Source organism: Uloborus diversus, chromosome 3, assembly GCF_026930045.1.
Source record: "Uloborus diversus isolate 005 chromosome 3, Udiv.v.3.1, whole genome shotgun sequence".
Taxonomy (NCBI): domain Eukaryota; kingdom Metazoa; phylum Arthropoda; class Arachnida; order Araneae; family Uloboridae; genus Uloborus; species Uloborus diversus.
In genome coordinates, this window is record NC_072733.1 from 112,778,272 (window position 1) to 112,792,085 (window position 13,814).

The following is a 13,814-nucleotide window of genomic DNA, read 5'->3' on the forward strand; positions in this document are numbered from 1 at the left end:
GATTTTTAGGACATAAAGTGAAAGCTATAAGAACTGATAATGGAGGGGAATGTCAATAATGAATTTCAACATTTTTGTAAAAATTCTGGTATTTTTCATAAATTAACAAACTCCTTTTGTCCAGATCAGAACGGGGTCAGTGAAGTATTTGACAGGGCAGTTGCTAATGGGGGCCACTGTATTGCTTGAAGAAAGCGGATTAGATAAAAAGTTTTGTTCAGATGCAATGCTGCACTTTGTTTACACCTGGAACAGAGTTTGCCATTCGGGTCAAAGAAAAACACCATTTGAGCTTTATGGGGGAAATACTCCATCAGTAAAACACCTAAAACCATTCGAAATTGTCGCTTACATTGGAATTCCGAAGCAGAAACGTAATAAACTAGACCTAAAAGCTAGAAAAGGTGTTCTCATGGGTTATGCATTTAAGACAAAGGGTTATCGTGTTTATTTCCCAGAAACTGATAAAGTTGTATTAAGCATTAATATTTCGTTTAATGAGAGTTTGTTTTATAAAAATGAATTTAAAAGTAATCGCAGTGGAGCGGTGATGGGCCATTGTCATTTCGACGATAAATCTAATCTTTCTTTAGACGATGAAAATTCCGTGTACGAAGATGCGAGCCAATCCCGGAATGTAAAAAATTCCATGGGTTCAGATCGCGAAATTGACACTACGTCGGAAGATGAAAGTTCCATCGATAAAGAAGTTAGACCCCTTAAAGAAACAACTTGGTTTAGGAAAATAACACCGCGGAAAGATGGTTTGGGAACTGATGTATATTATTACGAAAAAAATAGTTCGAAACGTTTAAGATCCATTCATGATATCAGAAAATATTGCAACAGAAATGCTATAGTCTTCGAACTGCATATTTTTAATTTCCAAGATAAAAATACGTATGAAGGGGAAGTTAATGGTCAATCCAGGAGCACTAATTTTTCTCAATTATGACTACATGAAGAAGACATAATTATTCCCAACACTTACAATGTTTAAAGTCAAAACAAAGGGAAAATCGGGAAAATTCCATGAAGGAAGAAACGAAAGTTTTTCGGGAAAGAAAGGTATGGATTTTAACACCACTTCCAGAAAACGCGAATGTTATAGGATGTAGATGGGTATACACTGTCAAACGAAACAAACAGGGCCAAATTATAAGGTGGAAATCAAGGTTGTGTGCACAGGGTCACAAACAAGTTCAATTTGATTCGTACGATTTAACATTCAGCACAGTTGTATCATTTAGTGTAATTCGTTTCTTTTTCACATTTCTTGTAATTTTTCAAAAATGGAAAAATGTCCAGTGCGATGTAAAATGTGCATACCTCTATGCTCCCTTAAGGGGTAGTACCTCAAAAATGATGAAACGATCAAAAATTTTTTTATTGCTTATTTCAAAACAAAAAACTATTCTGAACACAGGGGAAAAGTTTCATTGCTTTAGTTCAAATATTTAAAAAGTTATGAGTGGTTTTAGGCCATGCTCCCTATGTGTTCTTATGCAAAAGAAAAACTTCAAATTGCTTTTTCTTGATGATGATTTTTTGTGTTTTCATGTCATTAGAATCCCTAAGGATTTTTTTCTATTAAAGATACAGCTTTAAAGTAATACTTTTTGCAATTGGGATAACATATTTGACAAAACTGTGCATTGGATAAGCATTTTATAAATTACTCTAAAGTTTAAAGCATGTTAAACCTTTAAAAACCAAATTAAAAAAAAAAAAACTAATTTATAAGTAATCACATAATTAATAACATAATTAATCACAGAAAATTTTTCAATGAACTCATAAGCAAATGAATGCAGATTTTTAGAGATGATTATATTGATCATCTTGCAAAAACTTTTTAAATTAGGGCAAAAAATAAAAAAGCCTTAAGGATTTTAAAAAATTGAAATTTTCCTCAATTTTTTGAATTTTCAAAAAAAGTAGGCAATATTTTTAAAATTTGAAAATAAATTATTGATTACGAAATAAGTATGCATGTTATGGTTTCAAAGAAATATAAAATTTATATAAATTTTAAAAAAATGTTTGAAAGGTACTGTGACCCCCTTAAAAAAAGATGTTTATATGCAACAACCTCCTGGTTTTATTGAAAAAGGGAAGGAAAACTATGTGTGTAAACTTCAAAAGGCAATTTACGGACTTCATCAAAGTGGTCGAAATTAGTACTATGAAATCGACAGCGTTTTAGCGAATACAGATTTTAACAAATTTCAAAGGTGTAATTGTGTTTATATTTTTCAATCCAAAGTAATACTTTTATTGTATGTTGATGATATTGTGTTACTCGGAAAAAAAGTTAAAATATTGCATTTGTTTTAAACTTGTTGAATAAATATTTTGACCTTAAAATTTTAGGAAAAACTAAATTATTATTTGGTGTAAATTTTGAGGATGTGAAAATGAAATTAAAATGCATCAAACAAATTACATTACAGAAATTTCTGACCGTTTTAGACATTTTAACTTTCCAATTTCATCACTACCAATAAGTAAAGGTATAGTTTATTCGAATTCAAATTGTCCTCAACCAGAAAGTTGATGAAATGTCAGTTCTTCCACTAACTCTGGAGAAGTATTAAAGTTAATAGGTGATATCATTCATCAATGGTATCATAAGGCCCTTGATCCAGAGCATCTTCCTTTTTTTTTTGCTCTCTCAAGCCCGACTGCACCTGTCCCCCCCCCTTTTTTTTTCTTTTACCCTCAAACCTGTGCGCATTTCTTTTTGCGCCCTCAAATCTGTGCACCTTTTTTTGTGCCCTTCGGGTTTGGGAGTCAAGGTTGGCTCTCTCGAGGGACCCAGTCCACCTCTGGTAGAAAGATCCATTTTTGGGTCCAAAACGTCAATTTATTCATAGACTTTTTTTCGAAAATGTCTATATACTTTCCCAGCACTAACCAAGGTAAACTAAAAATTTTAACAAAATTGGTCCGGTATTTTCCGAGTTACCACAGACATACAAATTTGGCGTTGGTGTTTTCTCTACTAATAATAAATCTGAAACTCTCTCTCTGTCTGGATCTCTGTGACGCTCATAGCGCCTAGACCGTTCGGCCGATTTTCGTGAAATTTGGCACAAAATTAGTTTGTAGCATGGGGGGTGTGCACCTCAAAGCAATTTTTCAAAAATTCGATTATATTTTTTTCTATTCCAATTTTAAGAACATTTTACCGATCAAATTGTCTTAACGTGGACGAGGAAATTACCAAGTTATCATAACGTGAAACCGTAACATGGGCAAGCAAATGAACATAGCAAACTGGTGAGAAATTCATCAAAATTAGTGTAATTATTTGTAAATAAACAGACTAAACAAATGAGGCAGTGAGAAGCAAAGGGATGCAAGTGGAAAAATTAAAAATTTGGAGATAACCAGTACAAATGGTAAGTGAACCTCTCTTCTATCTTAATTATATGTGTGATTGTAACTTCAATAAATATAAACAATTTGGGAAGGTTTGCAACTAAACGTCTGCGATGCGATTCATATGCAACATATGATGCTTCAAGATTTATTTATTTTTTAAATTTGTATTTATTTTATTGATTTATTTTTTTTTTTCATCGTGCACATTTTTTCGGACATGGAGCTGATAGAAGTGAAGCTAATACTTTGATTTTGTATCAAGAAATATAATCAAAAACAAATTGAGGCAAATAAGGAAAAAGATCGTTTTGTTTTTTTAAATATTTTCAGGAGGAGTGCCACCTTGAGGGTCCTGCTGTATATATGCCCTTTACTTATACAGCAGGATTTAGATTTTCCCCCCAAACAAAAATGATGGTTTTAATTTTAATATCGGTAATAAATTTTGAAAAATATTTCGAGCAACAATATTTCCTGTTGACGTAAGATTATATTAAAATGTAATACAGGTTTTGGATTTAAAAAAATCCTGTTTTCATTCTGTAAAACATTAAAAATGTCGTTTGGGGAGGGGGCATTTAGCAGGAGAATGTAAGAGAGGCGGCCAAACTTGTGCTTGCCCCGGGCGGCACAAACCTACACTATGCCGCTGATACAACTGGTAACTTTTACAGGTTAAAATACACTAACACCAGGCCCGTGTCCAGGATTTCATAAAGGGAGGGGTTGAAACCTTTTCCCTTTGTAACTTCCGTTGTCAAAGGAAAACTAACTACGCGTGTTGAATAGTTCATTTTAGCTCGATAACTAGGCTTTTTTTTATATACGTTTTGCGTTTTTTTTTTATGAAATCTTATTTGTACAGTTGAACATTTTGTAAAAGCACACATATTTATTTTATGCCACCTCATTTTCCTTCTTTTTTTTCTTTTGTTTTTCCATCAAATAACATTGAACAGGAATTGAATGAAAATAAAAATTTTATTAAAAAAAATATTGCTATTTCGCACAGAAACAATTTTCTACTGTGTGAAACGACTAATTCATCCAACACTAAAGGCGTACCATAAAAAAACAAAAAGCAAAGTAACCATTTTCCCTGCCCCTAAGTTTTTTTTGGGGGGTGGGGAGCTACGTCATTGTCTAATATTCCTTTAAATATTTTTCCCCTGCATGCTTTAAGCATTGCCAGACTCTTCAACCATTCATCCATCGTTAATTTTTTCAAGCACTTAGAAGCGAAGGTGCTTGGGAATCCTACAATTGAGGAAAATAATTGTTGGGGAAATATTAAAGAGGGTGAATACTGTATCAGAGTTTAACTCTAAAATTAATAAAAACTTAAAATACGTTTTGGAAAATCGTTTAATGACTCATTGATTTTTTTTTTTTTTTTTCAATGGGAGGGGTTTAACCCCTAAAACCCTCCCCTTGGACACGGCTCTGACTAACACATTCCAGCTGATGCGAATCATAACATTTAATATTGTGTAATGGTTGTAATAATTGTTAGCTGTTAGAAGTAGTATCTTCAAGGAATTTACTTTCAGCAACTACGACTGATGAATAGTGGATTTTAAACCGTTCAAATAAGAATAAATGATGTGTCTAGCTTGCTTTGTCAAGTTATTCCATATTGTAACTACATCTTTTCTCCTTCAAACTAATCTGGTTAAACCATTCTTTTCATAAAATTCTTAAATTAAGCTTAGATTTATTTGGGATAAAGAATTTTCTTTGGGAGAGTTTTTCTGGAAACTGAAAGTTCCTTGACAAATCTGCATTGCATTTACTGCTGAATTACTTTCTTGCGACTACAGCTTTGTGACGAGTCGAATGAATTTTGCTTTGTCTTGTGCCTTTCCTTGTGCACTTTTGCATTGTGTGCTTGTTGAGGTGATTTTTAAGAAGTCAGAATTTAGTCATTTTTTCAACTTGAAAGTTTTTTCTTTATTTTTCAGTTCATCTTAAATTATGCTATGCAACTTCTTTAGTCTTTCAATTTTCCTCTTCCTATAACTCAATCCTTCGGAGACAATGTTTCTGTTTATATAATTACAATCGCTTTCAGCACCTTTTTTGACATTCTGCTGTAACTGATGCCTCAGTTTAAAAACTTCGTTTTGTTGGTAGAAAGAGCCTTTTAGAACTACAGAAGACAAAGTCTGTTCATTTTTGTCAATTATGTTCATGTGGAACCCCTAATAAAAAAATATCAGAAATTTGAAGGCCAAAATATTGGCTCTAGCAATAACTAAAACAATATAAAACAATGTACTAAATAAAATTATACTATTTAATTAATGCCAGTAGCATAATTAATCATATATAGGCACATGCATAAATGCTAACCTCTCATTAAACCCTAAAATAACATCAGGATATGTAAGATACCATTAACTTCTAAATGGTATCTTGTATTAGCTGTGACACACATTACATGTGACTCACGTTATAAGATAAATATGCTTATTTTCAAAATAGAATATTAAAAAAAAATTGCTCAATAATTTCTTTTCAGTTACATAAATAAGTTGAAGGAATAGTAAGAATGTTTTAATTTACAAGCTATAAAATTTACAAGCAATAAAAAAATTTAATTTTTCGTGACTCACGTTACAAAGAATTCAATGATTGGACAATCAACTTCTTTTAAATATTTTAAGAAAATTTTTAAAAACATATACAATTGTCTTCTTATTGAATGAATTTTTCAGAAAAGATAATTAGCAGAAACAAGCTAAAACAATAGAAATATGCTTCTTTAAAATTGCTTCCAGCAGAGAGAAAATGCACCCTAATGTAAGCTCTTAAAACAAGTCCTCTTACTAACTTATAAACTTCAGTTAATACAGGGAACATACAAAAAAGTTAGAAAAATAATCTTAAAAAAATGTCCTAATACCAAGTTCCCGTGTTTTGCGGAATTGTCCGTATCGCATTGGTACACTGACCTTAAAACTCAGATCTTTTAAAAAGAATTTTACATGTATTTTTGAATATTTTTTTTTATAGAGATTTTTTCATAGAATGTTTTTTTTTCATGGAATACTTTGAAAATATATTCAAAAATCTATGTTTGTAGAAACTATAAACATAGATTTTTGAATATATTTTAGTTTTACATAGGTAAATCGAAAGCAAAACTTGAATGTTTTGAAACATAGTTGTTCTGTAACAACAAACTTTTTATATGTACAGTGATCTCTCGCTTATACGCGACCTCTCTTATACGAGTTTTCACTTATACGCGTTTTTCTTACGGGCGCGGCCAGCGATATAGGGAAACAATGTTAACTCTTGTTCATTTATACGCGAAACCTAAAATGCACCTTTCACTTATGCACGATAATTTTTTTTCAATTTTAAGTTAAATCGCATATTTGCGCTTTGCTTATCGGAAGATTTGTACCCTTCTTGTTCTGTCTCTTGGAATGTATTCTACGCCTGCATTCCATTGTTCGAATTCTTTCAAACACGCGTTCTTTTTTGCACAAGTGAGCAATTGGGGGTGGAATTAGTCTTGTGACTGACATCGAGAGGTTAGAACAGGTTACAAACGAAAAGGTTGTCATCATTAAAAGTCGTGGTCAAGCGGTAAGCATCGACGTTGCCTTTCGAGGATCTTTTCATCCTCGTAGACTATCGTAACCTCGATTTATTGAAGCCTCGTAGCTTTGATCATGCAATTTTTTAGGTTTTGGGGAATTCGCTTATGTACTGTACAGTGTACAAAAATAACAGAACGTACAACTTCATTTTTTTAAAAAATTACAATGCATAAACCGAAATTATGTGCATATTGATTCATTAATACTAGTGTACTATTAGTATTACTATAACTGATGTAAACTTATTGCATTTAAGCTTATTTTTGGGTTTCTCGCTTATGCGCGAATTTCACTTGTGCGCGAAAATTTCGTTGTCCCCTTGGGTCGCGTATAAGTGAGAGATCACGTACATGTATTTAAGTTTTGTAATCTCTAACAAACGCTTTTGTGGCAGAAGTGAATCCACAGCAAACATCTTTAACTCACAAACTTTAAAAAATATTTCTCAGTGGGTGAGTCTAGATGATATTCTATCGTTAGCCTCTATACACTAACTTTTACTTAGATTTTAGAACTGGCAAAGCAAAGTCAATGGTAATTATAAACTAATTATAGCTGGGTGTTTTTTTTTTTTTTTTTTGTTCATTATATAAGGCAGTGCGAAATACTATACCATTAAAAATGCTCCTAGTGCCCATCCCTAATGCTAAAATCCATTGCTGTTAGCACTTGCATTGCCTCTTTCTAATTTTCCACTGACAAAGAGATATATCAGTTAATTTCTTTTTAAACATTCAATAGCCGTAACGTTTTCTTAACAGTTTATATAGACTAAAAACGAGTCTTTTTAGAATAGATTTAACTTCTGAAGAGAAGAAAAAATTAGTGCTAATCCAGGAAAATATGGAAGATGTTCTACCATGGTAATTCCTTTAAAAAAAAATGCTTTAGCACAGTGCTTATTTTTATATAGAGATCTTCTCTCAAAATGTTCTAGTGTTTTTGTCAATGTTTGTAGCTTCACTAAAATTTCGATACTTCAACGACTCTGTGCTTTATCTATTTCAATGTGGTTTAATTTTCAAATTACTTTTTCGGCAAGTGAGATGTTATGCGCACTCATTTAATTTACCGACAGCTGTGCATTAGAAAGTGCTGGTGCAAGTTCATACACATTCAAGGTCACTAACCACTCCTTTTCCTTACTTACATGGAAGCTATAAAATCAGTCCCATTACTTTCTAGCCAGATCTTTTACACACATAGAAAAATGCTTTTAAATAAAGACTTCTAACTAAACAAAAATTTATCAAGCATTATCTACTTCTTAACTATTCATAATTCTAACAAAACACTAAGAAAAACTGAGATGCTATTTCAGTAATTAAAGTTGAAATATTAGTTGTATTAAAAAGAATATATTTTTTAGAAAAACCTTTGAATGAGCCAATCCCCCCCCCTCCCCTTCTTAAAAAGTAATATTTTGAAAAACATAGTCGAAAATGGGGGGGGGGGGGGTTAATAAAAAGAAATGAATTCCAAAATATTTGACACATTTGACATGTTTCTAATGCAAATGCGTAGTCTTCACACATGAAAAAGGGTTCAGTTTAATATTCTCATGACTGCATGAGAGGACTTACGAGACTCCTCCACCTCCCTCAGGTAGATCTTGTCAGTGCTAGAGATTTCAAGCAGGAAAAGAGAAGGCCTTAAATAAATCTTATAATTACATAGTACTTACTCCATGCATTTAATAAGCTCCTCATATCTTTTTTCTTTATCCGAATCGCTGATATGCATGAACAAGCAGAAAGCCAGTAGTCTGATTCGAAAACTATTTGTGTCTCCCAAAACTCCTTCTTGCTTTTTCAAAATAGAATTCACAAGATCAGGATCAATTTTTGCTTCTACTAAAAAAGGAAGATATATAAGAATTCAACTGATAGGTAATTAGAGACTTAAGACATTATGTAAGATGTTCAACTTATAATGAAGAAATGTTCCACAAATACATGTGTTACATTGTTTTTCTTTCTTTTTTTAGCCTCGTAAAAAGTTCCTACTCCATTCATTTTCCACTAGCACTTTTATTCCTCATAGCCTGCTTATCTACATGATCCTTGACAATCTAAGTTTACAAAAATGAAAAACAAAATATGTTCTAAAGAATCTTTTTAATAACATCTCTTTCAGATTCTTATAAAATAAGTTTTGTGACCAGTCACAATTTTTCAAAAACATAAGCAACTGCACCTCATAAGCTATTAAAGCAACACCAGGTATATTTACAAATATTTCAATTTTTTTGACTTATAAAAGTAAAAACCATAGTCTACAAAATAATACAAAATTTCCCTATATTCTAAAGAAAAAAGTAAAAAGCCTGGATGACCTAAAACATTTTCAAGGATTGGTTCAAGAACAGTTTTGTCTTTCTGACAATAGTAAAATTGACTTGTTATTAGACACTGTAATGCCAGCCAGTGCCGAAGAAATAAGCCAGAGCCGAAGCCTTTGAAAATGGTGAAAAGTATTTAAAAAAATTAGAACAGGAGAAAAAGACACATAGAAATGTAAGAAAAGAAAACAAAATTGAAAATAATTTAAGGGTGATCTAAGGTCGGGAAGGGGAGAGGCGAGATATTTTAAGGATTGAAAACAGTTGATCACGATTTCAGGTAAAACTACAAGTCCTATCTTATAATAAAATGACTTAAGACTTTCGTATTAGCATTTTTTTTCATGTAACCTCAAAATTTATGCAAAAAATTCAAAATACAGACCCTTTTTGGTCTTTTATTTTATCTACCATAAAAACAATTTTTTTTAAACGTAACTTTGTCCCTTTTTTACGTCTCAAACATATTGTAATTTTTTCGATTTACAATATGTATGAAAATTTTATAATTATTCTCACTTTTTTTTTTTTTTTGCAATCTATGTGCCATGGATTTTCAATTCATCAATATAACATGGAGACTTACATTTTTCGAGTAATTAAAGTGTAAATTTTAATAAATACATTTAAAATTTTACATAATGAAACAAAAATTTTACAAATTCCAGTTTTCCCTTTTTTTTCATTTTCCGAGAAAATTTTTCATAGTGTTGTAATTTTTTGTATACCATCAGAAAGTAAAGATTTCAATGAAAAAAATGGTGTCCCATTTTTTTTTTTTTTAAATGAAAGTTCAGATTTTACGTGAGAATTTTCGATTGAAAACTAGGGTAACAGCAGCAGTCAGACATGCTTAAGATATCGCTATAATGTTAACTCAATTTTCTGAGCCTTTAAATGTATTTAGACTTTTTAAACTATTTTTCTCTCATGTAACAGCATCTCATCTAACGTATGGTTGCTGCTGGATATTTTGAATTAGTAAATTGCATTTTTATTTGCTCAATTTCGAAAAAAAAGTCCGATCCCCAGTAACAGACACCGAAAATTCTGATGAACCCCAGTAACAAGTAGGATGAGGAAAGGACGAGTAATGGACAGAAATTCCCTTTTCTCTTCAAAAAGTGCAAAGTTCTTTATGTTTAGAACTGAAGCATTTTTAAATTCAAATGAAACACCAGCTGACCTCGTGGTAGCTGTTCATAACCTTCCACCACTGCCTTGCAAGTACCAACTGGCTCATAAAATTCACTCTGATAACACTAGAAGTCTACACCGGCATGGGGCACAGCAACATCAGTTTTACCCTAATAAAAGCCTTATTTGAATTCAACAGGCCCGTGTCCAGATTTTCATAAAGGGAGGGGTATTAATCTTACCTGTGGAGGGGGGGGGGGGGGAGAATGCAACATTTTACAACTTTTAGTTTTACAACCAATTGTCGATCCCAGGATGGCATTTATGCACTTGTAAGTACTGCTGTACCCCCCCCCCCCTTTATTCCTCTAGAAGGATAATTCTGTCTGTACAAGTGACCGAAGTATTCCTTAATTTTACAGGTTCACTTTAATCAAACCTTGTTTGTTTCTTTTAAATTAAATCTGTTTCCTACATGGTTTATTGAAACAAGTATTAAAATCTCTCCACAAATTCTTTTATAATGTAGAATGTATATCAGATTTTATGTTCTGAAATAGTGCTTAATATGTAATTGCTTATAAACAAGAACGAGCTTATTGTAGATGCAAATTACATTACTAAACACAATCAATAATACATCTTCATTGCTGCAACATATGACAAATTCATCACCTCCTTATAATAAGCAATATTAATGCTTTGTATTGGTAGATCATTCAGCAGTTCTACCGCCACAGTTTTTCCAAAATGTTATTTCAGTGGGGAAAGCTTTAACAATTGAGGCAGTGAGAAACAAAGGGATGTAAGTGGTAAAATTAAAAATTTGGAGATAACAAGTGCACATGGAAGGTGAACCTCTCATCTGTCTTGGGACAAGAGATGGTACTAGTAGTCCTGATAGTTGCTGCTATACAGCATGATTTAGAAAAAGGAATCTCAGGTTGTCGTAAATAAAATAAGTATTTGTATTTTTCATTACTATTTCAAAATAAAAGCAAAAGTTTTGCCTTGATATGCAAAAGCAGACTACGAAGCCCCCAACAATTTGAAGAATCACACTATATGCACACATGTAGTTTTAAACCCTTATTAATCGCTATAAATTCCCCCAATAGGTGTTATTGATGGCCAGTGTAAAGTGGTGTAAGTCGCAAAACGCTGCGTTTCATAACTCGGTGAATATTGGTCGTACTAAACAGGCCCGGTGTTCAGATTTTCAGAAAGGGAGGGGGTTTTAATCTTACCTGGGGGGGGGGGATTCAGTCCCCCCTCAACCTTTATAGTTTTACTACAAATTATAGATCCCCAGTATGGCGTTTATGTACCTGTAAGTACCTGCTGTACCCCCTCTCTTCCCCTAGAAGAATAATTCTGGCTGCTCAAGTGACCAAAGTATTCCTTCATTTTACAGGTTCACTTTTATCAAACCTTGCTTGTTTCTTTTTAATTAAATCTGTTAACTATGCGGTTTATTGCAACAAGTGTTTAAAACTCTCCACGAATTCTTTTTATTTAAGAGAATGCATATCAGATTTTATGTTCTGAAATAATGCGCAGAACAAGCTTATTGTAGATGCAAAATACATTACTAAACACCATCACTAATACACCTTCATAGCTGCAACACATGCCAAATTCATCATTACCTCCTTACAATAAGCAATATTAATGCTTTGTATCGGTAGATAATTCAACACCACAGTTTTTCCAAAATATTATTTCAGTCGGCAAAGCTTTAACAGTTGTAAATTACATAACATTTGAATGTTATGCAAAATTTTTTTAAGTTATAAGAGAAAGAAATGCAAGCGTTTAGGTCCAACTGAGTTGAATTAGAGGGAAAAAAATACAGAATTACCGAGTTAAAATTACAGAAAAACTTCAGAGAGAAAGGGAGAGGGGGTCAACGTTAAACCAAGCTTTCACATTAAAGTTAATTTAAATCAATCGTTTTCTTCATTTGACATACTTATTTTTTTCAATGGGAGGGGTTTAACCCCTAAAACCCTCCCCTTGGACACGGCTCTGGTACTCAAGTCAGACTTTCTGTTGGATAGATTTTTCAATGCAGAAAATTTCCTTAAATATAAGTAAAGGGACCTGGGGCCCATATAAAAAATTAAATTTTGTATTTTTTGACTTATTTTTATTTTTACTTCAAACTTTCAATACTTTAACTCTGCATCTGATATTGAACATTTTTGCAATTGGAAATATACATCTAGGACTAACGGTTGCAAAAATAAAGGTTTTGCAGGTTAAAACAGAACACCCAGCTTTATATTGAGCATCTGTTTCGGTGAACTGCATCCCCCTCCCTCTTCTCCAGAAAAAGAAGCATCAGTGCAGTATAGGTTTTTCTCTCTATCTTTTTTAGAATTTTTTTTTAAAGGTCTACGAAGTTTATTTTGTCCCAAAATACAGGTGTATCTTAAAGGTTTCATTTCTAGGTTGAATTTCATTTTTCTAGGCAAGTAGGGAATAAAGTATGGAAGTTTTAGGAATTTTAGGAGAAAACTCGAAATTTTAGGAATTTTAGGACAACTTCTATACCTGTTTTAGGAGCTAGTAGCACCACACGGCAGCCACATGTCTAGCCATCCAGCCCAAGGATGAGGTGCACCGGGGCGCACTTGAAGCCGTGGACAGAGCGGGTAAAGGAGAGGGGAGGGGGAAACTCTACCCAAGAAAACAATGGTATTCAATGTAGAATAACAGGGAAAACGTTCAGAAAGAGAAATAAATGTGCGGCACTTTTATAATTTTTATTGTCGGAGCAAAAAAAAAAATGCTTTATTTATACATACAATGAAAAAAGCTATTTCTTACGAGATTTTTTTTTCTTATTTTTATTAATTTTTGTTGTTAGTGAATGCATTTTTGGAATGTAGAGTAGTTCTTTATTTCCCCCGATTATCACACAATTTCAGAAGCTTAAACGCACTTAATGAAAAAGTATGTCTAAAATTGTGCTTAGTTAGAATTAGGGTATAAACACATAAGAAATAAATTATACTAAAAAATATGGATGGCTTCAATCTTAAATTTTGAACATTGTTGGAAAGAACTACAGAATGTACCAAGTACAGAAAATGTCTTTATTATACACAACAAATATTGACACATTGAAAGTAAAACACAAATATATGACAACAATTTAAATTTCTTAAAAAATACCCTTAAAATAGCCAAAAATTTAAATATTTTTTCTATTACATTTTCTTTGTCAAGAGCTCTCTTCAATTAGTTTTAAAAAAAACTGCCTTGTAGTTCAAAATTTATGTATTGCTTAAGCCATCTGCACAAATGAGACATTTTTACACACTGTATTTCTG

At 32.3% G+C, this 13,814-nt stretch overlaps 1 protein-coding gene across 2 annotated transcripts in view; it reads right to left on the reverse strand.

Moving 5' to 3' along the window:
- The window catches only part of LOC129218444 (uncharacterized), a 96,048-nt gene that overhangs the window by 16,396 nt on the left and 65,838 nt on the right, over positions 1–13,814 (reverse strand). For both annotated transcript variants that reach the window (XM_054852714.1, XM_054852715.1), the window contains one exon: positions 8,683–8,851. In XM_054852714.1, the coding sequence (XP_054708689.1) occupies positions 8,683–8,851 (169 nt within the window). The remainder of the gene's footprint in view (positions 1–8,682; positions 8,852–13,814) is intronic.